This window comes from Dunckerocampus dactyliophorus, chromosome 1 (genome assembly GCF_027744805.1).
Source record: "Dunckerocampus dactyliophorus isolate RoL2022-P2 chromosome 1, RoL_Ddac_1.1, whole genome shotgun sequence".
Taxonomy (NCBI): Eukaryota; Metazoa; Chordata; class Actinopteri; order Syngnathiformes; family Syngnathidae; genus Dunckerocampus; species Dunckerocampus dactyliophorus.
In genome coordinates this window covers 15,324,865-15,352,416 of record NC_072819.1, presented here as the reverse complement: position 1 = coordinate 15,352,416, position 27,552 = coordinate 15,324,865, and the positions used below count along the sequence as shown (strand labels likewise).

The following is a 27,552-nucleotide window of genomic DNA, read 5'->3' as shown; positions in this document are numbered from 1 at the left end:
CACCAAACATGGGACATTGAAAGGTGGAAGAAAGTTATAATCTCGGATGAGAAAAAATGGAACCTTGACTGTCCTGATGGCTTACTGGCATGACAAGGAGAGCCCACCTGATATGTTTTTTGGACCATCCTGCGTGTTCCCTTGATTTAAATCCAACTGAGAACATTTGGGGATGGATGCAAAGGAGGTTTACAAAAATCAAAAGTCAGTTCCAGACAGAGGATGCCCTCCTGAAGCCATCTTCACCACCTGGAGCAACAGTCCCACCAGCCTCCTGGAAACACTGACATCAAGCATGCCCACACCAATTTTTGAGGTGATTAACAAGAATGGCACAGCTACTCATTACTGACTCCTTTTTTGAACATTTTATTTCTATTTTAGGGAGGTATCAGAGGTTTTTGTTTGCGATGGTCTTAAACCTTTGGTCAGCTGATGAACAGCCTATTTCACTTTAATGGTTGTTTGGAATAAATTGCTTACTCAAAAATGTTTTTGTCTCTTTCTTGTTTTTGAATTTTGAAGCTCTACTTAGAACCTCCTTAAGATCCAACGGTGCAAAATGTAAATTCATGCAATTTTTCAACTGGCCTTAAGATGTTGATCTGGAGTGTACTTTAGTCAGTGTATAGTTTGTATAGCAGTACTTATATTTACTGTCCACAGAAAATGACTCAAAACACAGCCATTATTGTCTAAATAACACAAGCTCGATGGTGGTGGTATTAACATTATACATGCTGGAATTCATGTTTCACCCCAGTGCCGGCAGCACTCATGCAGCCCCAGACTATGCTGGACGCCACTACCACCATTCTTGACTATAGGCAAGACCAGCTGTTTAGACAATAATAGTTGTGTGTTGACTCATTTTCAGTGGACAGTACATCTAAGACTACTGTAAAGTACATTGATTTCTATAGTATTTCTATAGTCTATTTAGAAGATATAAAATGCTGAAATATCATGTGTGAACTCACTCTTAATGCTTTGAAGGACAATTCTAGCGGCCATTGGAGATCCTTGTGCGTTACAGTGGCACGCTTTTGACAGTACATGCATGAGAACAAGGAGAATTACATTATATGATGTCAACCGTTAAAATCAGCATAAAAGGACTTCCATGGTTGACAGTAGTGGTATGAATCATTCATGTAAAGTTATTTTCATGTTTGATTTGGAATCTGCTAATGTACATACATGGACCATTTTTTTCATGTCAGTCTTACTTGGGTTTTTTACAAAAGTACAGCTTCTTGTCACAAGAAAATGTGCTAATTCTGCACTTTGCCATATACAGTACATGACATAAACATGTTTTTTTTCCCCACTTTGGAGCTGGTGAAGTTGCTTAAGTTGCATTCACAGCTCACACAGCTGCAGTGCGGTTCAACAATTAGCGGCGGCAGAGTCCATTATTGATCCGAGACAGCCTAAGACTACACTGTACGTAGCATCGTCATGTGAGCAAATGATAAAAGTCTCTGCCTTGACCCTAGAGGTCCTGCAGTAAAGGTCATCCTTTCATTTTTCTAACACCTCATTTGGAATGATCACAAATCCCATTATTGCATTCCCAAGATCCTGCAAGATAGTATTTTGTGCCAGTGCAGTAGACATAATAATATCAGGAGAAGCATTGAAGAGTCATGTAGAGGAAGACATTATTGTCATCATCACAAGCCAGTGTGGCTGCAGCACCATGTAGATTAGAAGACATTAGCTGAAGGTAATAATACAAGTTGCATTTAGTTAACTGATTATATCCAATTAGTGTTAAAAATGGAATGCCCTTCAGTTGGGAGGAATTAATATTATTGACGGGGGTGATCAAATTGTTATTCACCACTAGGGAGAGCACCTGCACTCTAATTGAGTTTTAATCCACTTTTCTATTGGAATCCATGGAGGAAAAAAAATCCATGAGATGTCTTGTAGAAAAAAACTGTGGTCATTTACAACAGTGCGTTTGCTGTTTTTTAGGTTCTCAGTCCTGCTGTTTCCGTACGTGCTTTGGTTAACCTCTGCCATTTTATGTTTGCTGCAGACTCGCCCGTGTGCTACCAGGTAGAGGGCAGCCGTCAGGCCCTAAAGGTGACGCTCTACCTGGACAGCTGCCACTTCAGTGAGCTGCCCAGTCGGCTGCAAAATGGAGGCAGCCTCAAACTTCACACTGTTCTCTTCACCAGAGGTAAGAGAAGGGTGGACTAGGATACTGCAAGGTTGGAAATTTTACCTAGTAGTTGCACGTACCACTGGAAAACCACCACCTAGTAGTTGCAAGTAGCACTGGAAAACCACCACCCAGTAGTTAAAAGATGCGCCAGAAAACCACCACCTAGTAGTTTCAAGTAGAGCTGGAAAGCCACCACCCAGTAGTTGCAAGTAGCACTGCAAGTATGCAAGTACCCTTGGAAAACCACCACCAGTTGCAAGTAGCACTGGAAAACCACCACCCAGCAGTTGCAAGCCGTGCCAGAAAACCACCACCTAGTAGTTTCAAGTAGTGCTGCTAAACCACCACCTAGTAGCTGCAAGTTACGCTGGAAAACCACCACTACTTGTTGTGGCAAGTAGAGCCAGAAAACCAACACCTAGTATTCGCAAGTAGTGCTGGAAAACTACCACGTTGTAGTTGCACATAGTGCTGGAAAACCACCACCTAGTAGTTGCAAGCAGTGCTAGAAAATCCAATTTTAAAGACTGCAATGTGTGTTCTTGTCTTGGATGTATCACTCATCTCAGACATTTGGGTGTTTTTTTTATTTTATTACATTTGTCTGAAGCCATTTGCTGACCCACCTTCACTTTAGCCCTTTCTGATACTCGGCCAGTCATTCGGTGTGAATTGTTTGCCTCCTGCATCATGGAGGGAGCCAAGCGCCAAATAGTCATTAATTTTCCACAGACAATGGCCAGTTGGATCATTTGTCCAAGGACAGAGCTCATATGTTGTTCATGTGTTTGATTGTAAGAGTGCTGCTTTTTGCAACACAAGCCTCACAAAAGTGAAAATAGGAGGATGTACATTGCCCCCTACTGGGGATCAGTCTTTACTACTGCAGAAAGGGAGCTGAATTTAGATAATGCTATGTCTATTATGGATGTGGGGGGCAAACTAATTAATTGATTTTTGTTAAAATAGATTGATGTTTTTTGTTATTATGTATGTGTAATTATAATAAACATATTATTTATTTATTATAATAAAACATACAAAAACAAATATGCTTAAAAAAATAATACAATTGAAAATTAATAATAAAAAAAATACGGTATCATGCAAGTTTGGGAGTATGGTTGTACGCTCATGGAGAAATCAGGTATTTATGGGAAAACTCCAATAAAATGCAATTAAAAGATTATCACATTTCTTAATAAAAAATAATGAAAAGAACATCTGTCCCAACATTGTATCACAGTAGTGAACATTTTCTGTTGTGTGTTCATCCATCCATCCATTTTCTATGCCGCTTGTCCTCACTAGGGTCGCGGGGGTATGCTGGAGCCTATCCCAGCTGACCCTGGACAAGTTGTCAGCTAATAGCAGGGCATATATAGACAAACAACCATTCAAGCTGACATTCATACCTGTGGACATGCATTTTAGGTTAATCTTCACTGAACCTAAAATGCATGTTTTTTGGAATGTGGGAGGAAACTGGAGGACCCGGAGAAAACCCACGTACACACAGGGATGTATGTTGTGTGTAAATAAACAGATAACATACAAAACACATTCAAAAAGCTTAAAAGCAGCAATTAAAAGAGACCCTGGCTAAATTCAAATTACCACATTGGTTACATAGTCAAATTAGGGGAAAGAGTGAGCCTCCTGTCAGCTATTCAGCATCTTTGTCACAGTACATGGAGACGGGGGATAGCTACGTAGTGATTGAATACACTGAGTGCTAGCTAGCAGTTAGCAAGCAAACGCTAGTATGAATGAAAGCACAAAAGCAATAGTTTCTAAGCCGAATACCACAGTACCAATGTGGATGTGCTGTGGGGCATTCGTCCTGGCCGTTGACGCTTGCTGGGCGTTTGATCGGCGAAGTGAATGTATAGTGCCGGGCGGCGTGAGCTCACGATATCCAGGGTATGTGAAGTGGTGACGCCCCGCAATTTGTAAGTGCTATAGTAGGCATCTTCTGTGCCTCTTACAGACACACTACACTTCAGTACCATCTAGTGGCTCAAATGTGACATGACACAGTGATCATCGAATGATAAACTTAATGATAATATGGTCGAAAAAGGGTCAAAATTATAGATTATCGTCGATAATTTATAGCACAATTATCGACCAGCAAAATTAGTTATCGTGACGGGCCTAGGTGCAAGACTGATACATAAACATATGAAATGCATTAAAAACATGTTGAGAAGTGCCAGGTAGGGTGAGAATGCAGAGGCCCAAGTGGTTATGATTTTTTCTTGAGAGCAGAGTGAGACGCTGAAATGACCTTCTCATTACCACCGAATCTTCCCTGCTTTTATTTTGCAGCCCTGGAGCGTCCGGAGGGAGTGTCCCAGCAGGACTACACCGCCATGGAGGAGCTCCAACAGCGCACCAATGCTGTCTCCTTAGAGAAAGTCAAAACCTACTACCGCAAACTCAGGTATACTTGATGACACGCTGCCTTTGATTGTGTTATTTTTTTGTTAGTTTTAAAAGTCTTAAAGGTCTCATATTATTGTAATAATAGTACAATTTTAGATAAGATCAATGTCCCACAATATTGTGTAAGAACCTTGATCCTTGATCCTGGAATTTAGACAGTTTAAAAGTGCTTTTGCTAAGCCCTACAGCACTTTGTGTGTTTCTGTAGCTTTTTACATACACACTGTAACTCTGCACTTGTCCAATGTAATAGATGCCATCTATCACATACAACAACGTAACATTAAGGAGTGGGACAGGAGACAACAAACGTTAGCAACACTAGCATAGCTATGTGAGCTACAGTGCTATCATTACACTCACATTTTAACAGCAACATCGTGGTAGATTAGCCTATTCACTGAAGAAAAAGCTAATAATCAAGCTTTACAGCCCTTATATCTGTAGCTGAATGACAGATGTTGGCAGAGCTTTGTTATAAGATGTGTAGTGAAGCCTACTTTAAAAAAAGGGGGAGGGGGGCTCAACTAGCTACGGGTGGGTCATGTCCAGGAGGTTTTTTCCTTCATGATATTGATATTACTGTACAACATGATGAAAAATGACTATCATGACAAAATGAATCTTGCAAGATCAGTAAATAATAGCAGGGTTTTGTATTATTTGCTGTCACAACCACAGGGCTTTCTATTTGGAGAAGTCCAACCTCCCCACAGACTCAAACACCACAGCTATGAAGATTGATCAGGTAAATATACTATGATATCTAATTTAGCAGTCAGTTTTTTTCAGTAGTCCAGTGGTATGTGGTGTTGTGACTGAATATATAAATGCAAGCACAGATACTGGGCCTTGAAGTTAGAGATCTTCGACCGAAGATTGCAAAAGTAAGACCAACCATGCTCCCCCAGTAGATCCCCATTAGCTTGACAAAGATGTCCATTAACAAAGATGTCCAACTAACATCAGTACTTCCTCAGCACCCATTTATACCTCAGTAATTAGATGGTAGAGCACCACACTGACTGTAGCGCAAATACAGTAGTTTTCGGTTGTTACAATAAAATACTGGAGTGTAGTATACCTAGTGTCATTTTCTAGCACCTTCATCTCAAGATATGTTTGAGCTGACTGATTAAGAGCTGTGTTTGAGTACTTTTGTACACATAATGAATAAAGTTTGGGTTATTTGTGGTTAACCAGCACTGCTAAGAATGGTACTACCGTATTTCATCAAATAGTGGCCCTCTAATAGATTCAATTTTCCAAATAACCACAGGGTGTGTGTCTATCTAAAATCAAGAGATTCAAGATTCAAGAGAGTTTTATTGTCATGTGCATAGTACAACAGCAGTTATACCATGCAATGAAAATCTTATTCTGTTCATTCTCCCAAGAAAAGAAAGAAAACAAATGAAAGAATAAGAACATAAGAAACATAAACACATAAACATATATACCAATAAATTAAGCAACAACAACAGAAGAGACATTAATACAAGTAAATAATACAAATAAATAAATAAATAAAGTGCTATGAGTGTGTGCGTGTGTTGCGTGCGGCGTGTGCGAGTGCTTCGTTGAGGAGCCTGATGGCCTGTGGGTAAAAGCTGTTTGCCAGCCTTGTGGTCCTGGACTTCAAACTCCTGTAGCGTCTGCTACAATAATAATAAAATACAATACAATTACAATAAGTTACAATAATAAAAAATAAACACCTCATCTCAAATAGATGCCTACTAGTTTCTTCTAAGTAATCCACCCATCCATCTTCTATGCCGCTTATCCTCACTAGGGTTGTGGGTATGCTGGAGCCTATCCCAGCTGACTTTGGGCGAGAGGCGGGGTACACCCTGGACTGGTCACCAGCCAATCGCACATATAGACAACCATTCACACTCACATTCATACCTATGGACAATTTAGAGTCGTTTACCTTTAAATTTAATGTAGTATATATTGTAAATACAGTACTCATTATAATGTGCATGTAAACAGTAGTACATTAGATTCTTCTAAATCCTACCAAGTTGTCCTTTAAACATCACATGGGATCTGAAACTTCCAGAAATGCTCCAATACACACCTCTGTTAAATTGACCGCTGGACCCTCTATCGTCGCCAGGTTCTCTCGTGCCAGATCAAATAAAACATCGCCATTAAAAGTTGTTGCTCCAGGCAGCCTCCTGCTGTAGGTTTTTTTCTCTTTCAACTCCACAAGATGGCAGTAGCTACATTTAAAGTATTATGCAGCATCCAGCAGCTTTATCTGCCACTGCATGCACTTTCAAATATTGCTACTCAGCAGTTGGTGTGAAAGTTTAGTGTTTTAGACTTGCAGTACTGTTGTTTACAATGACCTCATCAGTGCTATTAAGGCGCAAGAGCAGTTTGTGCCTCACCGTTAAAAGAACATTGGTTCTGCGGCGGCTTTGTTGTGTAATATACTTGTTCATAAATGACCGAGTGGTCAAAGAGAGCTATGCTTTCTTTTCTCATTTCCCATGCACTCTGAAGCATTGTTAAAGTTAAAAATTCAGTCATTTTTTATTGAGTTTTCACCTTTCGGAAATTGCCTGCATCCAATTGAGGCTCTGTCCCTCTTTGCAGTACATAAACGCCCCGGATATAATTAGAGCATTCACTGTATTTCATAAATGACTGACTTATCTATTATTTAACACAGATGGACCATTTGCCCATTCAGTCGTTGACCCTTTTTACCCACCCTCACAGCTTTTGCGCCCCCTCAACACTTTGGAAGACCTCTGCCGACTGATGCAGTCCTACGTCAATGTGCGGCCAGGTGCCCATGGCCACCCTTCAGGTGTCAGCGTGCTGTGCGTGTCCTCCGAGCTGTGCAATCGCCTAGGAGCCTGCCACATCACCATGTGTGCCACGGGCATGCAGAGGTCAGTCACTCTGCTTGAGTTGTACTATAGAAACAAAAAATACAGTGCAACACATGACATTGCATTCATGTTGCGGTACAAGTGTCTAAATAATACAAAGATGTTGACATTACCAGCTGTGATTTTTGCAGGAGCACCTTAAGTGTGACACTGGAACAAGCCATGATCCTCGCCAGGAACCACGGCCTCATGCCACGCTGCATCATGCAGACTATGGACATCATGCGCAAACAGGTAAGTCAGGAGTGGAGTTCCCTTGGATGAACAGGTATTTATTGGCAGACTTCTATAAAACATACAACATATGAAGCATCCAATCCAATTGCTCCAAATATAACTATCTGATTCAGTTCACAAATACACTCCTGATCAAACGCTTAAGACCAGTTGAAAAATTGCTAGAATTTGCATTTTGCACATTTGGATCTTAATGAGGTTTTAAGTAGAGTTACAATATGCAAAAACAAGAAGGGGGAGTGAGACAAAAAGCATTTTGAAAAGGTCATTTATAGAAAACAACAATTCAACTGAAATAGGCTGTTTATCAGCTGATCAAAAGTTTAAGACCACAGGCTATAAAAGCCAAAATCTGCTCAAAATGTAAATTTTCTGTCAGGCATTCACACTGTCATACCCTCCTGATGGCTAAAGCTAAGAAGCTTTCTCTTTTTGAAGGTGGTCGGATTGTCGAGCTGCATAAGCAAGGCCTCTTGCAGCGTGCCATTGCTGCTGAGGTTGGGTGCAGTAAATCAGTCATTCTACATTTATTGAAAGATCCTGAGCATTATGAAACAAAAAAGTCAAGTGGTAGACCCAAAAAAATCACACCTGCGCTGAGCCGGAGGATCCGATTGGCTGTCCATCAAGACACAGGGCGGTCTTCCACCCGTATTAAGGCCCTTACTGGTGCCGACTGCAGCGCAATAACCATCAGACGGCATCTGCGGGAAAAGGGTTTAAAAAAACAAAAAAAAAATTCAAAGACCTCGTCTCCTTCAACGCCACAAAACTGCCCGTTTAGACTTTGCCAGGGAGCATCAAACATGGGACATTGAAAGGTGGAAAAAAGTTTTATTCTCTGATGAGAAAAAATGTGACCTTGACGGTCCAGATGGCTTCCAACGTTACTGGCATGACAAGGAGATCCACCTGAGATGTTTTCTACCCAGCACAGTGGAGGGGGTCCATCATGGTGGTTTTTCATTCAGTGGAACACTGGAGCTTCAGGTGGTGCAGGGTCGTCAAACGGCGGTTGCTTACGTGCAAATGTTGCAGCGGGCATCCCTCATGACTGAGGGCCCTCGTCTGTGTGGTAACAGCTGGGTTTTTCAACAGGACAAAGCTGCAGTTCACAATGCTCGCTTGACCAAGGACTTCTTCAGGGAGAATAACATCACTCTTTTGGACCATCCTGCATGTTCCCCTCATTTAAATCCCATGGAGAACATTTGGGGATGGATGGCAAGGGAAGTTTATAAAAATGGCCATCAGTTCCAGACAGTTGATGCCCTTGGTGAAGCCATCTTCACCACTTGGAGCAATGTTCCCACTAGCCTCCTGGAAACACTCACATCAAGCATGCCCAAAGCAATTTTTGAAGTGATTAACAAGAACGGTGGAGCTACTCATTACTGAGTCCTACTAAGAACATTTTTTGTTCTGGTTTTGACAGTTTTGTGTTATTTTTTGAGCGATGGTCTTAAATGTTTGATCAGCTGATAAACACCCAATTTCAGTTTAATTCAAAAATAACTTTTTCTTAATGTTTTTTGTCTCACTCCCCCTTCTTGTTTTTGTATATTGTAGCTCTACTTAAAACCTCATTAAGATCCAAATGTGCAAAATGAAAATTCTAGCAATTTTTCAACTGGTCTTAAGATTTTGATCAGGAGTGTACTTACAATAAATGTAAAATTCCATAAAGTGCCACTTGAAGAAATAAATGCCACACCTCAAATACGACCCTCTTTTTTTTTTGTCACATCAAGGAAAAAAAACAGGTTTTACCACGAGGTGCCTATAATAACAGAATAATGCTGTGGTTTATGTGTATTTTACATTTTTGCATTTTTTTCTGCCATCAGGGGGCCAGAGTGGAGCTCTCTGCTAAAAATCTCAAAGTGATGGACCAGATGCCGCCAACAGCACCAAGGTATCGTGTAAAAACCCCTTTGTGTACCGTATGGCTTTTAATACGGTGGAGTTCCTTCATTAGGTTTGTGCTTTCTCCTTCCACAGACTCTTCAGGCTATGTTTGCCGCCCTCGGATGGAGAACTCTAAGACACTGCATCGAGAGAGAACCTCCTTCTTGAGTGTTCTCTGCTGTCATGGGGATGATTATTCCAACACTTTAAAGTGTTCACATTTTAGGAAGACCTGGATTAACCAAACTACCTGTAGCCACCATCCGGTTGTCCATTTTTGCCTCAGACTGCAACTCCAGAGGGCTTTTTCCTGGGCGTTCCACAGGGCTCAATGCTTGGTCCCCTAAATGAACAGTATTCATGTATGACTGCCGGCTGGATGGAAGCAGGATGTAAAGTTGGGATTTTAGGGGCAGGTGAAGCCCATGTGCATGTGGTTACTGTGCAATTACTGTAGGCTTAGTGTGAGTCATGTATTGCGGCACTATATGAAGGATAGTAAATTATTTATTGTGTCTGATTTTAATCCCCTAACTTAGCAGGTTGTAAAGAATCTAATAGCATTCCAGCTGCCCTTATTGAACAGTATTTAAAGGACCAATCACCTGCCATCTCTGCTTTGTTTATTGTATTTATGTGTGGATTTGGACTATTGTTTCTTACATTCATATTCAGGGATTTTAAGGCTGCGTTCACACTTGTGGTTCGGTACTTGGGTATACACCAAAAATCCCCAAAAGATGCTTAGTGTGTACTTTAGTGCGCTTGGCTTGGTGTTCACTAATGTATTTCTATCATGTGACCAATGGCTGCACAGTAAAGAACATATTCATAAAGTGTGGACGTGATTGGACAGCTTTCATGGTTGAATGCGTAGGGGTTTTCTTTATACCCTGCTATATTTACCAGCTTACTTTCACGAAAAGCTTCTAAAATATAATATAAAATATAATTAAAGAGCAGCGAGACCGTATTACTCTTAGATATTTGCCATTTCTGCTTGCTTTTTGCAGTCATGTCCACACTGGTCCGTGTAGCATCCCTATTTGAGCTCAAGTGATCCGAACCACATCAGACTTCACTTGCAGGTCTCACTCCGCTTGTTTGGTGCGGCCAGGGTTTGGTCGATCGCACTTGACCAAGCAAACCGTACTAGCAGAGCAAACGCAACCGAGTTCTTTTTAACCGAACCAAACATCAACAAGTGTGAACGCACCCGGCAGGAGCTAGCTACATCAGAGTCAGGACGGATAAAACTAAACAAAACTGCATGAGGTAAGGACAGGTAGGGGTATTTAATCATTGGTAAATTATTAATATATTAAATTAAAATGTACTACCTAAAGGATTACCTTCTGATAATTGTTTTGAGACTGAATAGGCTCAATTGTCATGACAGTGTTAGCAAAAAGTACTGTAAAAGTTGCCAGAGGGCGCTAAACAAAGGGATCGTTGACGTAAAGTGTTTCTTTTGTGTGTTGTACATACAAAGTGTAACAAATGTTAGAATATGTCGTGAAACCGCCGCTACACATGAAGTTGGATTCTTGTTTTGTGCTGTAGTACACAACATTTTTTGAATGGACATTTTGTGACAGGTAACTTCATCAGTCAGTGTTGTTCTGGCTATCCAACATTTCAACAGTCTGGACATGCTACGTTCATTAGAACTGAATCAGGGCTCAAACCACATCCAATTTGGGCTCAGTGTGAACAATGTAAAACTCCCTAACTGCAACTAATGATGGCAGCATGTTGACTAAGCAAGCATGTCACTGCTGATGACACCTTGTATTTTACATCATTCTAATGTTTGTTTTTGTATATACTATATATATTTACGTTCATTGCAATTTTATCTTGCTTGACAATAATTGTACAAAGTTGTTTCTAAAATGATCACTGTAAATCTTAACAAGCTAGGAAATAAAAGGTTCCCAGTATGGAAGTGCTTTGCTTGAATACAGTATAATAAAACATAAGACGGGCTAGCATACATGTAATACAGATGTCCTCAAAGTTTGATAATCATTAGACCAATGGTCAACGACTTACGGACAAATTAGTAACTTAGTAAGATGTTTTTGGTCGATTGTGGCTATGTTTTTCAACCAATCTTGCTCAAATTTTCTCAGTCCTCTAATGACTACCAGATTTTGTGGTGATTCGGCTAAAAACCCGAAAGTTACCATGTGTGTTTTGCACAGCATATGTGAGACGTTTCAAGTAAATCCGACTTTGAGATTTAACAACAGTGCCACCAAGTGGCGTATTTGTCAGGAAAAAATATTAGCAGAGGCAACACAGTAGCGGTGCATGTTTTGACAAATTTTCACCAATTTGTGTACAGCGGTTCAGGGTAGACGAGTTAACTTAGCATGCAGCCATATTTGCATGCTATCTAGGGAGTGCTATAATGTGCTGTGGCATTACCCAGCATTACACATGTACTGTATATGTCTTAATGCAGTTTTGCATGGCCACGCCATCTGTAGTCAATCATTTCTAAGGAAATTAATTTTATTTTTTTCCTTTTTTGCATTATCTTTTTTTCCACACCTTAAATAATATTGAAGCTTTTCTGCAAGAACATCAATAGCATCAAAGCCATTATGAAGATGTCATTTTTATGCTGCTCACAGCTGCGAGGGGGCATCTGACGTCTGAACCAGCATTGTACATCAAAATATATGTGCAGCATTGTTGTTTTTGCTCCCATTTTTCATGAACTGAACTGAAAGATCTGAAACTTTTGTACATAAAAGGCCTCTCTCTTTCAAATATTGTTCACAAATATGTCTAAATCTGTGTTTAGCATGATTATTGCACAGGGGTGCCTTAGGTTGGCAACAATAAAAGGCCACTTCAAAATGTCCAGTTTAATTGTATGGGCTGGTCTGGACTGGTTATTATATGGCGAGACCACCATTTGCCTCAAATACAGTCTACGCCGATCCACAGCAACCCGCTGTTGGGGTTACATTTTTTTATTTTTTCAGATGTTTCTCATGTTTCTTTTGTTTGTATTAAATAAGATAGATTTTTCATAATTGTTTAAAAATAGTTTTCAAGTAATTAAGTATTGTTCAATTTTAAAAAAGGGCATTGTAACAGTGCTGTGTTCACTTGCACTTGCAGTGCACTTTAATTAGGGTTGCCGTCCTCAAGTCTTTGTATGTATTTTATCTTCCTCAAAGTGCATTTTCTCGTTACAAATGCGCATTCGACTCGGAGAAACCAGTCTCATCCATCCCCTTAAGAGGCAACATTGATCACGAAGCTTGTGGGCTAATTGATAAGCTGGCAAACTTGACGGCAGACCGTAGTTGCTTTTCCCCTGTCACACTGTCTGCCAGGCAGCCGGAAGATGTGGATGAAAGTGAAACTGCAGATCCGTGAGGAGGAGGAAGAGGATATTGCATCTGGCTCTCCGGCAGCACACACCCCTCACTCGGCCACAGCGATGCATCCCGACGCCAGGGACCACTCCTCTTCTCTACAGTCACCCCGGCTTTGAAGCATGGTGCAGAAATCCCTCAACGGCGGGGTTTACCCAACTCAAGCCGGGGAGAGGAAGCACAAAGTCGGCTTCGTGGGTCTGGAGCCCCCCGGGGGTCCCGAGTCGAGCCGGGACGGGGCGCTGCTCATTGCGGGCGCGGAGAGCAGCACCAAGCGGGGCGGCAGCATCCTGTGCAGACCCAGAGGCAGCATCTCCGCCAGACCCCCCAAGAAAAATGCCAGCTACCGCAAGCTGCAGAATTTCCTCTACAATGCGCTGGAGAGACCTCGGGGATGGGCGTTCATCTACCATGCTTACGTGTGAGTGTCTTTCCCCTTTTACTGTCACATGTTTTAATACCATGATTATTATTATTATCACGGGATGCATGTCGTCGTTTATGGTAGAAGTAAAATAGTTAATTAGGTGCTGATGCTGCCAAGTTAACGTCACTCATCTCCCTCCCTTCATTGCGACGTTTTCTGATGCATGACAAGCTGCTTTGGACCATCCGATTGATCATGATAGGACTTTTGCTTTCAGCACTGTGGTATGGACAGCTGCATCAAGAAAGCACCAAACCTGCGGCCCATGGGCCATATATGGCACACAAGAATGTTTCATCCGCCGATATGCAATTCCAACAAGTACAGCATTGAAGGAACTGGCGTCATGATGCTGTGAAATAACTACTGCAAAACCGTTCGTCATAGATCCTCTATATGACCAAAAAACCACAATTCAAAGATGTTTTTTATATGACAGGAATGCTCGGCTGTTTTTAAGGACCTACTGCAAAAACAGTAGTAAAAGATCCTCTATACGACAAGATCAATTTGCTGATTTTAGACACCTAAATTCATTTTGGGATCACTTGTGGTGTACAATAGTGGTTCACATAGCTTTTTTGGGGCGGAGGGGACTACCATAAGGTTAATCAGGGCATCTTTGCCGGCAACATCTGCTCGCCATTCATCTTTAGCTCAGCAAAAAAAAAAGTGAAAACCACACAGTGTCCTTGGTGTCCTCTTGATTTCTTTTTTGGGTCAGGAGTGACTCAGTTTGTCATCCTCACGCTGCAGAGGCCTCTTGGCTTGACAATCACCACACAGTGAGGCTCCAAGCTAAGCAGCTAGCGCAGTCAGTGTGAGCTGCCGTCACTCAGACAGAATGTGAGAGGCTGTGTGCTTTACTTTCTCATTGACAATCATGTCTTCGCTGATGAGAGGTCAAATACTTGAACCTTAGTTATTGATCAACATGTCGTAGATTTACACTGTACAGGAATGACCTTGATAGTGGATAACAGCCCCTTTTTTCATCTACCTGTCTGTCTATGCCGGGTGCGTGCTCTACAAAAGCAAAGGGATCTCTAATTAGTGCCAGGTCAGAAAAAACAAGGGCATTAGCACTTGTGGCTGTAGGCAACCTCCGGATGTACTTCTTTTTTAAATCAACGCTACAAGACTGTCGTGTCATGAGCGGTCAACACCCAGCAGCTTTATGCAGCTCTACATGCCCTTTAAAATGTTGCAACTCATCAGTCTGTGTGAAAGCCATGCGTGTTACACTGGAACTCATCAGAGCTATTAATGCTGGCTGAGCAGTTTGCTCCTTACCGCTATTACCTTGGTCCTGTTGCTGTTAATTAATGACCATGTGGTCACGGGAGCTGCATTTTCCTTTTCCACTTTAACATGCACTCCAGTTTTAGCACGCTGCTATAGTATTGAGGTACTATTTCAACTGTGTGTGTGTGCGTGTGTGTGTGTGTGTGTGTGTGTATCCTACTACTCCCCAGCATCCGCTATAGGAGTTGATTTGCTATGCACTGTAAATTTTTCAGTGGTTTGCCCATTTCCACTCCTCACTAGCCAAGCATGCATTTTCACTATTACAATAACTTACACACAGATGATGATAATGTCATTTATATAATACGCACAGCCACGGGGGGGGGGGGGGGGGGGGCATACCTGTATGTGAGTAGTATCCAAGGATTGTCATGCTATGTGGTGATGTATGAACCATTAATATTCTTTAATGTATTAGCCAACCGAGGAATTCATTTTTATCGTACTGTACCGTCTTGGTGCACATATAGTAGTTAGATAGACGGTCATCTGATTAGTTTTGCAATAGGAGATCACCTGGGGTCAAAGCTCACAGGAACAAGGTCAAAAATCAAAATGCAACAAAACCATGTCAAGTGATTCAAGCACTTGATGAGGGCTTTTCTAAAATGCAACATGTTTTTGTTTTTTTTTTACTTGAAACTTAATATACTCTTCTTCATCAGACTCATTTTTAATTATTTCCACACAAATATGCAGTCATGTGATAAAACTTGTAATGTAAATTTGTGGCATCCCCTACGTGTTGTAGTCAAAGTGCTTTGGAAGACATGCTAGCGTACATGTAATACAGATATCCTCTAAGTTTTAGAACCATTCAAAAATTGGTCTATTAGTTGGTAAGTCCTGCCGTGTTTTTCAAAAACTTTTCTCCGAAAAATAATAGCACAGGTAATGCAGTAGGGGTGCACGTTTTGACACATTTTTACTCTCTTATGTGCAGCGGTTTAGTAGTAGAAGTGAAATAAAAGTTCAACACAGCCGTGGTGTGTCTTGACGAGGCTTGTGAGCAAATTAATTGCGCCTTTATTTTGTACATGCTCTCGTTTGGGCCTGCTGAACCCTCCAACCAACCTCTCTTTCCTCTGCTGGAGTTTGTCGCAGTCTATATTTAGCATCGATGAGCAGGTCTGGTGAGGCTATGTAGTGCTGAGTATTCGATGTGCAGCTCTGCAAGAAATGCACACTTTTACTGCTTCCGTCAACAGACGCCCGGCTTAATTGATCAATAGTCACGTTTCTACTGTTCAATGCTGCATTCCACAGAACTGGCAAGTGGGACATTTCTGACCAAAGGGCCAGTAAACCTTTTTATTGTTAAGACTGTTTAGTGAACTTCTTTTTACAATTACGTGACAATGACAAATGTTAAAAAAGTAGTACATCTGTGACGCAACAGTGTTTTTACGTATAAATATTAACATTTGTTAACTTATTTTTGCATAAAATGTTACATAAAATAGTGCCTATGCAGTTAATAAAGGTTTTACGATTGCCGCGGTTTGATCCTGGCACCGATTATTTCACTTTTGCATTATTACCAGGGGTGTAACGATATGTTTTAATTACGATTCCATTCGTATCACGATTTATGGTTGCCGATACGATTCAAGGACGATATTGGTTCATTTAGAATGATACAATCCTAAATGATTCAGTAACTTTAAATGGATTCAGTGACCTTTTAGCCAAAAATTCAACCAGTCTGATATAAATCCCTGGATACTGGACAATGCAGGTGAAGTTTTTTTTGGAAGGGAATCAGGTATAAATTAATTATGGCTACAAACAAACAAGTAAACAACAATTAATGGCAAATGCATTCACATTTTATTTAAATCAAGTGCAACCAACACTTCAGGTTGAATTAACAATGAATTAATTAACAGGTTGAATTAAATCAAGTCTGTGATTACTTCTATCTGATAAAATATGACTTAAATTTGAATTTGACACCTCATTCACATCTCTATGTACCCCAAGTATTAAAGACGTTAGAGCAAATTTCATAGCGGGAAATAAGGCCTTTGGTTCCCATTGCTTTAACATTGAGTCAAGACAAAAGCTGTGATCGACTCACAGACCTTGGCAAGTACAACCGTACTACAAGATATATCAGAACTTGTGAGAGAACTGTGACATTTGTTTTAAAAGTCAACAGAGTAGCCATTTACATGTTTTTTATCATCAAAAAGTCCAGGGAAGGAAATCAAGTGTAGACCTCACTGCACGTGGCATGGAACATAGGAATATAAATCGATGCGTCAACGTATCGATGAATCGTTACACCCCTAATTGTTTCCTATTGGGAGAAATACTTGGAAGTAGAAACAAACTGGTGATCAACAGCAATATAATGTTCAAACTCAGAGGTTCTATTCTATGAGACATCTGCATTTACACTACATTGTGGACATTTTCCTGAAAATGTGCTGCTCATTTCTTTCTGCCTGATTTTCCTCTGTAAAATATCAAAAAAGTGACGTGAAGGATGCCAAAAAACATTATGCACACTCGTTAACTTTTACCCTGTGGACTGTAAATGAACCCCTAATGCAAGATGGCATGCTTATTGAGGTCAAAAGGCATGTGTTGTGTTTAATTTCAGTTGGGACACTTTGAGTTTGAGGCTCCATATTATAGTATTTTTCAGCAATTTTAAGTAAGTGTCAGACATCCCACAGTAGTGTATTGGAAGTGTGCTGTCCAAAATCTAGCCTTGATGCTCTAATTTAAACAGTTGAAAAGTGCTGGTCGTAAACCGTTTTGTGTGTGTGTGTGTTTGTAGCTTTAATGCTAATGATCTTTTTGTCCACGCCTGTGTTCGAAAGAGTGTGTCCCTCCAAGAGGTGCTATTTTGTACTTTATCCAATTTTTACATATACACTGTAACCGTGCACTTGTCCATTGTAATAGATCAGATATTACATTAAGTGGTGGGGAAGGACACAAACGTAAGCAACACTCGCATAGTTGCTGTATGTGTGCTACAGTGCTAACATTCCACTCACATTTTAACAGCAGCATCATGTTAGGATCGTCTATCCTATGAAGAAAAACAAAATGATCAAACTCCTTCTGACGGAAGCTCCAGGCTGCATTTTAAGATGTGAATACAGATACGGGCTGCATCCATGCATACACACATTCAATCTGATGGGTTAAAGGAGCTAATCTTTACATTTTTGGTAAATGGTCTTTCACTTGGGCCGCATGGTGGTCTAGTGCTTAGCATGTTGGCCAACACAGGAACAGCCTGAAGATCGGGAAGACCTGGGTTCGAATCTTCCTTGGGCATTTTCTGTGTGGAGTTTGCATGTTCTCCCCGTGTGCGCGTGGGTTTTCTCCGGGTACTCCCGTTTCCTCCCACATTCCCCCCAAAAAACATGCGACTCTAATTGTATGAATGTGAGTGTGAATGGTTGTTTGTCTATATGTGCCCAGTCCAGGGTGTACCCCGCCTGTCGCCCGAAGTCAGCTGGGATAGGCTCCAGCATGCCCCCGCGACCCTAATGAGGATGAAGCGGTATAGAAAATGGATGGATGGATCTTTCACTTGTATTGCGCTTTTCCACCTCCAAGGCACTCAAAGCACCGTTAGCACATCTACCTACTGATAACACAGTGCGTTCAGTATCTTGCCCAAACATAGTTTTACATGATCACAGGAAGACGGAGGATCGACCACTCTATGACATTTTTCTTGCATGCATGAGTCCAAATGACAATGATGTCTCAATAAGCAAGGTGTCATGTCGAAGTTAGTGCCACATAAACATGGAAAGACAAGAACACTCTTGTACAGTAGACGCCCCTACAACATAAATAATCCGTTCCGAGAACGTTTATGTTATAGGGTTTTTATGTTATGCGAAGCGTAAAATACATGTAAATAGCCTAATCCCTTCCAAGATCTTCCCAAACTCACCCCTTTGGCCCTTCAAAATATTTAAAGTCCACCAAATATGGTGGGAAAATATAAGAAAACGTTAGCATAAAGACAGTAACATTCCAATATAAAATAAGGTAATAAATAAGATTACTGTAAATGAATAAAACTGAAAAACAAAAACAATCCTACCGTTTACGAGATGTCTTGATCAGGAGCACACAAGTGGAGGCAGGAGGAGGAGGAGGACTAGCCTTAAAGAGTCTAAGTCAGCTGGTCTCACAGACAAACGCACACGCAGTACATGATAATGCTGTGTGCAAAATTTTAATTTGTAACTTAACTTAATTCTTTAAGTTAGTTTAAGAAAAAAAATTTGCATCGGCTTGACGCTTTACTTTACATGGAATTTCTTCTGTAATACGAAGCAAAAACTTTACATAAATTCTTTATGTTTAAAAATACATTTTTCTCGAGATAAATAAGATAAATAATGAGATAAATTCTTCTCGCATAAATTCTTTATGCGAGGTACTACTGTATATCTATTCTTGTATGTTTCTTAAGTGGACCAGCCTAAATGTCCCCACAAAAAAAGATGTGTAGTGAAGCCTGCTTTTTTTTCTACACACAGGACAGTTTCATTTAACCAGGAGAGGGTCAAAGGCAGTATCATGTCCATGAGAAAGGATGTTTTTCTTTCATGACGTCATGAAAACCCACAACTTCAAAGCCAACCATCTTCTCTCAAAAGTGGAGCAAACGAGTGAGGCAGATGATAGATTCTTCTCCCATTCTGTGCTCTTAGACAAGCTCTCGGGACACACATTACTGTTAGAACACCATTCAAAAGTCACTTTTGCAGAATAGGGGATCTTTCAGCATCAAGTGGGATATTTCCTACCTTCTAGTTCTTGAAGCAGCATAAAATGCAGCATACAGTTGCCATCTACTGTAGAAGACTTGGAGTGGGGAACCACAGAGGCTGAGATGAATATTTAGCATTTGCGAGGAAGGATGAGGTCAAAACTAATTGGCCATTTCAGAAGGCAAGCGTCCTCATTAGTAGTTGATGCCCTTGCCAAAGTTGTAACATTCCACCAACAGGCACACGGTGCAGTAAATGTTTCCATCTTATTGATATTCCACATCACGGAATAGTGCTGGCTGCACTAATGGATAATTACATATACCGTACTTAATGAACATCATGTACCTGGAGCAAAAGGTGCCCTTATATTATTTTGCAAAAGGTACAGATAAACATGTACTGTATAATAAGAACAGTAATAATATTGTAGATATTTGTAGCATCACTTGCTGTGCTCACCAAGAACAAAACTTACAGGGCCTAGCAGGAAAAAAGCTCCCTTAGTACATTCCCAAGAGCTCATGGAAAGCTTGAACTTGCGGCCATCAATGATGGATGAGATGCTAAAAACACACACATGTTCATCATGGAGGATGACCTCACTGTAACCTGACTCAAACAACCAAGCAAGGGCAGCTTGGTGCAGCATGGGCACTCAGTCTGTGAGCTCACATTCATTTTAAAATGATCATTGATCCGTATGCTTGTGATAAGCTTAGTTATTATTGTGTGTATTTCTTCGGTGAATATCTCATTCGGTTGGTGTAGTTACACTAAATTGCCAATAGGTGTCACTGTGGCCATTTTGACCAGGAGATTCTCGCTTAACTACCGATAATTGATAAAGCGCGATTGCCTTTCTTTTGGAGTAATGGGAAACTCGATTGCTTTTGCTGACTCGACTTCTTTTAAGTCACTCGATTCACTGGAGTCACTCGTCGCAACGGGCATGCGCAGAAACTTGAACATGCGAGTCTCCTTTTTTTAATTTAGCTAGCAGGCGTGAGCCTTATCATCACGCAATACGTACCCGGAACGCAATTGGTCCCGCGCATGCGCAAGGACTACGTCACTTCTTCCTTTATCTCATTTTTACGACAGAGCTTCTGCAACGTCACATGCTATGGTAGTTATTTTGGGGGGGGGGGTTTACGACATCCACCAAGACTGAGCTATGTAAGAACTTACACAATGCACGTAGTGCAGACGCTGAAAAAATATACACAAAAGCCTTTGCCAGGAAGATATGTTTGGATGGATGGTATTTCTCTGTTTAGGAAAAAAAAACCTCTATCTGAATCCTCTAGATGAATCCATCATTGCACTCTGCTTATGGTTGTTTACATTGAAATATAACTGCATTTTATGTGTTTTATTCTATTTATTTATGTGTTACACATAACCGGATTTGACGTTTACGTCTGCGCTACGTGCATTGTGTCAGCTTTTACGTAGCTCGGTCTTGGTGGATGTCATAAGACGATAGAAACATCCCCATGCTAACGAAGTATTTTAACAAGAGTCACTTATAAAATAACCTCCCAACATATTACATATATGGAGTATAGTTTGACATCCTGTCAGGGTTTTCACCTTCTGGAAGGCTTGCTTGCTGTTCATACTGCCCAGTTCTCTTTCAGTTTGTTTTGGAATCCAGTTTTGCTTTAAAAAACGACATTTTTATTTTCCTGTTTGATCACCAAAAACAATGTGATCACATTGGTGCCTAATTGTTTCCCAAGTATATTAGTGCGTGTGTGAATGTATAAAGGAGAGGCATTACATACAAACATACAAATCGAAATAGAGACATAGAGCAAAATGGATAACATGAGCTGGAGTCGAGTCACTGTCTGTATTGGGTTTGTGTGTCAAAGAGTGAGAGGCGTGGCTCCGCTCTCTGGCTGTAGCGAGTCTGTCTATGGAGGGGCGGTCTCTGTGTGCGACTGGCCAATCACAGAGCGTGAAGAGTGAACATATAAGTAGTTACCCAATGAGGATTTTCTTTCATCACAATCACGGATAATGACGAGCTGTACTCGTTTCATGCTCGTGACCTGCAAAAATGCATTATCCGTAACGGATACTCGTCTAAAACGATCCCTCTCATCCCAACTGCTAACTCATTCACTTAGCCTGCTGCTGCTAGCTAACTTGGTCAAGGTTTAATGATAATGGTTTAATTTATTTTGAACATGCATAAAAGTTACAGTGGAATACATCACATAGTACAGTTCACGGTTCTACATGTCCAAAAAGGAGTAGGAAGAAGCAAAGCTTATTTAATCCTACTCCCCATCTGTTTCACATCAAGGTCAAGGTCAAATGTATTTACAGTATATAGCACATTTCCGACAGTTGGCCAAAGTGCTGTACAGCAGCCAATAAAACACAAAACTACACAACACACCTAATAATCGATTTTACAACCGAAAGGTAAAAACAATGGACCAAATTCATGACACTAATAAAACAGTTAAAACAATAAAAACAATCAATTGCAATACATTTGTTTACTTCCTGTATTCCAAATGTACTCTTTGCTAGTTTAAACACATAGGAAAATGATAAGGTAAAATAACAAAATGGTAAAAAAGGAGTCAAGGTTGTTGATTATATAACACTCATTAAAAAGGAAACCAGGTAATATGGCTTTAATTTGGCAACTGTTATTGTAACTACATTTGTATAAATGTGTTAAGCCCGTGGAAAAAGCAACACAACACAACTCTCCTTTCCACTTCCTGTTCCTGTCTGAACTGCTCGGATATAAGCCTCCACCTTTTGTCTTGTAGTTAGGACTACTCGTTGAACGTATCACACATCGTTCTCCCATCACACATTCTGACACACTGACAGGTAAGTGTCGGGTGACCGAGTCCGAATGACGGTTGAATATGTTCATCCATCCATTTTCTACGCCGCTTCTCCTCATTAGGGTCGCAGGGTTATGCTGGAGCCTATCCCAGCTGACTTCCGGCGACAGGCGTGGTACAATCGCCAATGGCAGGGCACATATAGACAAACAAGCATTCACACTCACATTCATACCTATGGACAATTTAGAGTCTCCAATTAACCTAACATGCATGTTTTTGGAATGTGGGAGGAAACCCACGTACCAACGGAGATTTGAACCCAGGTCTTCCCGATCTCCGGACTGTGACTGTGTGGCCAAAATGCTAACCACTAGACCACCGTGCGGGTTGAATATAATAAGTAGTAATTTCATGAAGATTAAGAAACATTTACGTTTTAGATCCCACTTTGTAAAACAGGGCGAGGACCACTGCTTTGGGCGGGGCGGACATCTCATCAGCACACGCTGCTTCTCAGTCAAAACAGAAACTGCAGATCAATACGTGCTTTCACTTTTAAGTACCCAAATACCAGAAAACTCTCCAGTGACACCAGAAAAAGAAGATAGATTTGTCGCTCGTCGCTTTTGAGAAAATATGTCGCCATGAGGGTTTGGAATGTCGCCAGGTTGGCAACAATGATGGGAGTCTCTGTGTGATTTAATTTTTTTTTTTACGTACTGTAACACTAGAGGGAATCGAGTACTCAATTCACTTTAATGAGTGAGCCACAAAAACTCAAGTCAGTAAAAGGAATCGAGTTTCACACCACTAACAACTACTACTACTTTTTTCGTATCAAATAATGAAGATGCTCGCACATGCTTGAGCTGTGCACTGCTAATGATCCATAAGTGACAGTTCTTTACCAGAATGAATGCTGATCACGTCTTATTTAGATTTATTTAGTATTTTTTTCCTTTCATTTTGTGCCTCGTTTCCCAGTACCTGTATTGAGTTTCACTAGGCGCTTTCCATTAGCTTAGTGCTGGTTTCCTTCCAGGAGTGTCTTGCTCTTATAATCTGGTTATCAGGCAGCCAATGAAATGCTCGCTGCTGCAAGTCATTTGAAGATGTGTGTGCAGAAACCATCTTCTACATCATGTAAGTGTCGGAAAACCCATAAATAATCCTCCTCTCGGATTGAATGACTACATTTTTATTGCTTCGACTAGCTGCAGCAATGCATGTTGCTGAACCTTGAAGCTAATTACATTCATTTCCTCTGCTCTTTTAATCAAGCTTTTATTTTATCCATCCAGAATTTCCCCTCCTCCCTCTCTAATTCATGTCCGTCATCAGAAATGAGCTTCTTGGCCGGTTTCAGTAAATGAGAGCACCGCCCATAGATGACTTATTCATTTCCCAACATTATCAATTCGAGCTTTAGGAATCCGTCTTTGTGGTGTATTGACCAGCAGAACCACAGCCCAATATCGCATCTCATGTGAAATGATATTCCAACCCACAGGCATGAGATCAATCTCGTCATTTTGCTTTGCCATTACATTCAACTGAGGAATTTTTGACAGTCACTTCATTTACACGCATACATCAGTCTGATGCCTTCTATAGTTTGTTCTCTGTATTTTCAGTCCCAGTTTTCATATACCATAACTCTAATTCCATCATTGGCCAAATGCGTTTCAGAGGCAATTTTGGTCATTTCAGCTCGTTTAGCTGTGCAGAGGAGTTTCTCAACAAAGAAGGGAATGCTACATGCTAATAGGGCCAAGTGGATAACATAGCTTTCTTCAGTTCTAAAGTCCGGTCGATGTCATTGAAACACATTCAAATGTTATCTGCTTTGGTTCTTGTGGTTATGGTGTCCCTTTAAAAAGACTGAAACACTTGGTCGGCCTCTCCGGTACTGTGCACAAGTGGTTCACGTCCTATCTATAGACCAGATAAAAAGTTCCTGGTAAGTATGGATACTACCTCCTCAAAGGCCCATGAAATGTCATATGATGTCCCTTGAGGATCGATTTTAGGCCCTGTTGTTTTTATCTTGACATGCTTGGCCTTGGAAATGTCATCAGGAGACATGGAATTCATTTACACAGCTACACTGATCCTTTTCACTGTATTTTAGATATGACATCCTCGGTGGCAAATAACTTTTTACAGCTTAACCAGGACAAAACTGAAGGTGTGGTGGGTTGCCTTGCTGCTCGTCCGTTCGTCTGCCCGCTTGCTCATTTGCTGGCTTTCCCACTCGCCTGCTCCTTTGTCTGCCTTGATGGGGTTGTCCTGCTTTTGTGGTGGGGGGGGCCTGTTTTTTTCAGGCGTTTTCTGCGGCTCGCGATCTAGGTTGCGCCCTGGGCGCCCTTTGCAGGATGTCACAATGCAGCTTCCAGGTGTCAGGGGGGTGACTACGGTGTTAGTTTTTCTAATGCTTGGGGGTTGGTTCCATGGGGGAGCTGGGTTCTACCTCTGCTGCCCGGGCCTTCTTGGGGTCGGGGGCAATACCGCCTCAGTCCCGGGGCGAGACGGTCCTTTGTTGGGGGCTGGGCATGGGGTGGTCTGGGGCGGGCCGAGCCCCGCTCTCTTTGGGTGGGGGGGGTAGCGTGGTGGGTGCCACTCCCAGTCGTTGTCAAGCTTCTTTTCTGTTGGCAGGGGCGGCTCTGGGTGTGTCCCCCGAGGCCCGTCTGCACTTGTGGAGTGTGGTCTCTCGCCAGTCTTGGGGGCTGGTTGTCCTCTAGCCTACCGTCGTCGCCCTGTTTCTGGTCGGGGTTGCCTCTCTGCAGCCCCTTGCTGGTCTCCTCGGGGGAGCTATCTGGGCTGGGCCTTGGGGGGCCGTCTTGGTTCTGCCCGCCCCTGTGGGGCCGATGGCTCTCTGGTGATGGGAGCTCGTCTCTGGGACTGCTTTTGTGTGTGAGCACATACAGTACAATGTAAAAATGCAGTGTTGATGCCCCTAATGTTGTTAAAGCTCGCCATTAGTCTTCCACGGAGACGAGCACATGTGTAGAGAGCTCACTGCGATGAACGATGGAAGTGTATAGATGCAAGAGGAATGTGATTTGCAGTCGTGTATATATGTATCTCATGTGTATATCCAACCTTTAAAAAATCCAACACGATCTGTTTCAGGAGTTGAAAAACTGGTTTCAACCAAATTCGTGGAAATAATGTGTTTTTCTTGTGCATGTAAATGTACTACGCTTCCTTGATCAAATCATGAACTGATTTCCTTCTCTTGTCCTTCCTTCCTGTCTGACCTTAGCTTCCTCCTGGTCTTTTCCTGTCTCATTCTCTCCGTCTTTGCCACCATTAGAGAGTTCAAAAATAGCTCAGAGAGTGCTTTGTACATCCTGGTAGGTATTCCTGCATTGTCTGCAACACTTCACACTCTGTGCAGTCTTGGTCCCAAATTGTTATTGCCACCTGTTTTGTTGCCTGCTCCTCCAGGAAATCGTGACCATTGTGGTGTTTGGAGTGGAGTACATTGTGAGGATATGGGCGGCCGGTTGCTGCTGTCGATACAGAGGATGGAGAGGGAGGCTGAAATTCGCCAGGAAGCCTTTTTGCGTCATAGGTGAGAAATGTAATCTCATTCATGGATTCCGTGCGTTTTAAGGACTTTAATTCGAACGTTCAGTGTGATGCGCCTCTCTCCTCAGACATGATGGTGCTGGTTGCCTCGGTGTCTGTGCTGGCGGCCGGATCGCAAGGAAATGTTTTTGCCACGTCAGCCATCAGGAGTCTGAGGTTTCTGCAGATCCTTCGCATGCTGCGTATGGATCGCCGTGGCGGGACATGGAAGCTGCTCGGTTCAGTCGTGTACGCCCATAGCAAGGTGGGTGACCATACAGCTTTGAAGTACTGTAGCAACTCATTTATTATGTTCTCAAGGGACAATACTACAGTATAGTACGTAAACTTGAATACACTTTAGAGTAGTCAGTGTACAGCTTGTATGGCAGTCATGATTTCGTATGCACTGAAAAAAGTCATTAATGTTTAAATAGGTGGCAACACAAGTTAGTACACCTCACAGTGAACATGTCCTTGGTGTGAATATTTAGCGTTAGGACCATTGTTATCTAGCACTGCCTTAATCCTCTTGGGCATGGAATTCACTAGAGCTGCACAGGTTGTTAATGGAATCCACTTCCACTGCTCTGTGATGACGTTACTGGTGGATCTGGTGGATGTTAGGTACCTTGCACTCCTCCACCTTCCTTCCCTCCACTTAAAGATGCCCCACAGGTGCTCAGTTGGATTCAGGTGTGGAGGAAAAATGCTTGCCCACATCAACATCACTTTGAGCCTCCTCAGCATGGCACTTCTCATCTTGGAGGTGTGTATGGACCCGTAATCATGTTGGAAAACTGCCATGCAGCCCAGTTTCTGCTTCACGATGTCACAGTACATGTTAGAATTCATGTTTCCCTTCAATGAACTGCAACTCCCTTGTGCTGGCAGCCTTCATGACGGCCCAGACCGTGTTTTTGTGCAGCCCTGTTTTATAAGGGAGGGGATCATGCTGTGCTTCACAATGTCACAGTATCGAGGCCTGTCACGATAATCGATAAATCCATTAATCAAACAATTAAAAAAAACAAGGATGATAATTTTGCCGACCTCAGTAAGTGGACATGTGCATGCATGCGTGTTTGTTTCGTCTCTCTTTACCACACAAGCTGGATGACAAGAAGGTTCACTCTGCATCTCTCTGTGAGCGTTGGTGCCCCAGTGGAATGAACGGAAAGAGTGAAGCCTCCTCAGACATTACGTGAGGCGGGATATACGCTAACATTAATGAAGGCACAGAAACAATGGTTTCTAATGCGAATGCCACAGGCCCAATGTGGAAATATTTTGGTTTTAAAATAAATAAACATGATGAGCGCATGAACACCAACAAGCCGATATATTGCATTTGTTTGAAAGTAGTGACGAGAAAGAAGGGCGATACGACCAACACTTACTGAGGCGTTTGTGTGACCTTCTTGAGAAGGTTTAGACTCCAGATGCGGAGGCAGAGAGCTCGTGGAGTCTTTTAATAAGGCAGTGTGAAAAAATAGTCCATAAACAGAAAGCGCTGGTGTTAGCAAAAAACAAAATATAGGGAACACCATGAAGCAGTCTAGACAGAGATAAAGAGCTGGTTGGAT

The 27,552-nt window shown here is 41.7% G+C and overlaps 2 protein-coding genes across 15 annotated transcripts in view; both read left to right on the top strand.

The window, feature by feature from the left end:
- The window catches only part of prex1 (phosphatidylinositol-3,4,5-trisphosphate-dependent Rac exchange factor 1), a 133,440-nt gene extending 121,782 nt beyond the window's left edge, over positions 1-11,658 (top strand). The window contains exons 34-41 of one of the 2 annotated variants that reach the window (XM_054770870.1): positions 2,048-2,191; positions 4,508-4,622; positions 5,306-5,372; positions 5,467-5,511; positions 7,361-7,536; positions 7,668-7,770; positions 9,621-9,688; positions 9,775-11,658. In XM_054770870.1, the coding sequence (XP_054626845.1) occupies positions 2,048-2,191; positions 4,508-4,622; positions 5,306-5,372; positions 5,467-5,511; positions 7,361-7,536; positions 7,668-7,770; positions 9,621-9,688; positions 9,775-9,817 (761 nt within the window). In that variant the 3' untranslated portion in view covers positions 9,818-11,658. The remainder of the gene's footprint in view (positions 1-2,047; positions 2,192-4,507; positions 4,623-5,305; positions 5,373-5,466; positions 5,512-7,360; positions 7,537-7,667; positions 7,771-9,620; positions 9,689-9,774) is intronic. The other variant, XM_054770877.1, reaches the window with a different exon arrangement.
- A 1,282-nt stretch (positions 11,659-12,940) lies between these two features.
- The window catches only part of LOC129172491 (potassium voltage-gated channel subfamily KQT member 2-like), a 36,792-nt gene continuing 22,180 nt past the window's right edge, over positions 12,941-27,552 (top strand). For all 13 annotated transcript variants that reach the window (XR_008567139.1, XM_054762581.1, XM_054762813.1 and 10 more), the window contains exons 1-4: positions 12,941-13,500; positions 25,659-25,749; positions 25,844-25,970; positions 26,056-26,231. Coding sequence is in view for 12 of the 13 variants with exons in the window: in XM_054762581.1 (XP_054618556.1) it covers positions 13,202-13,500; positions 25,659-25,749; positions 25,844-25,970; positions 26,056-26,231 (693 nt within the window). In the remaining variant the exon portion in view is untranslated. The remainder of the gene's footprint in view (positions 13,501-25,658; positions 25,750-25,843; positions 25,971-26,055; positions 26,232-27,552) is intronic.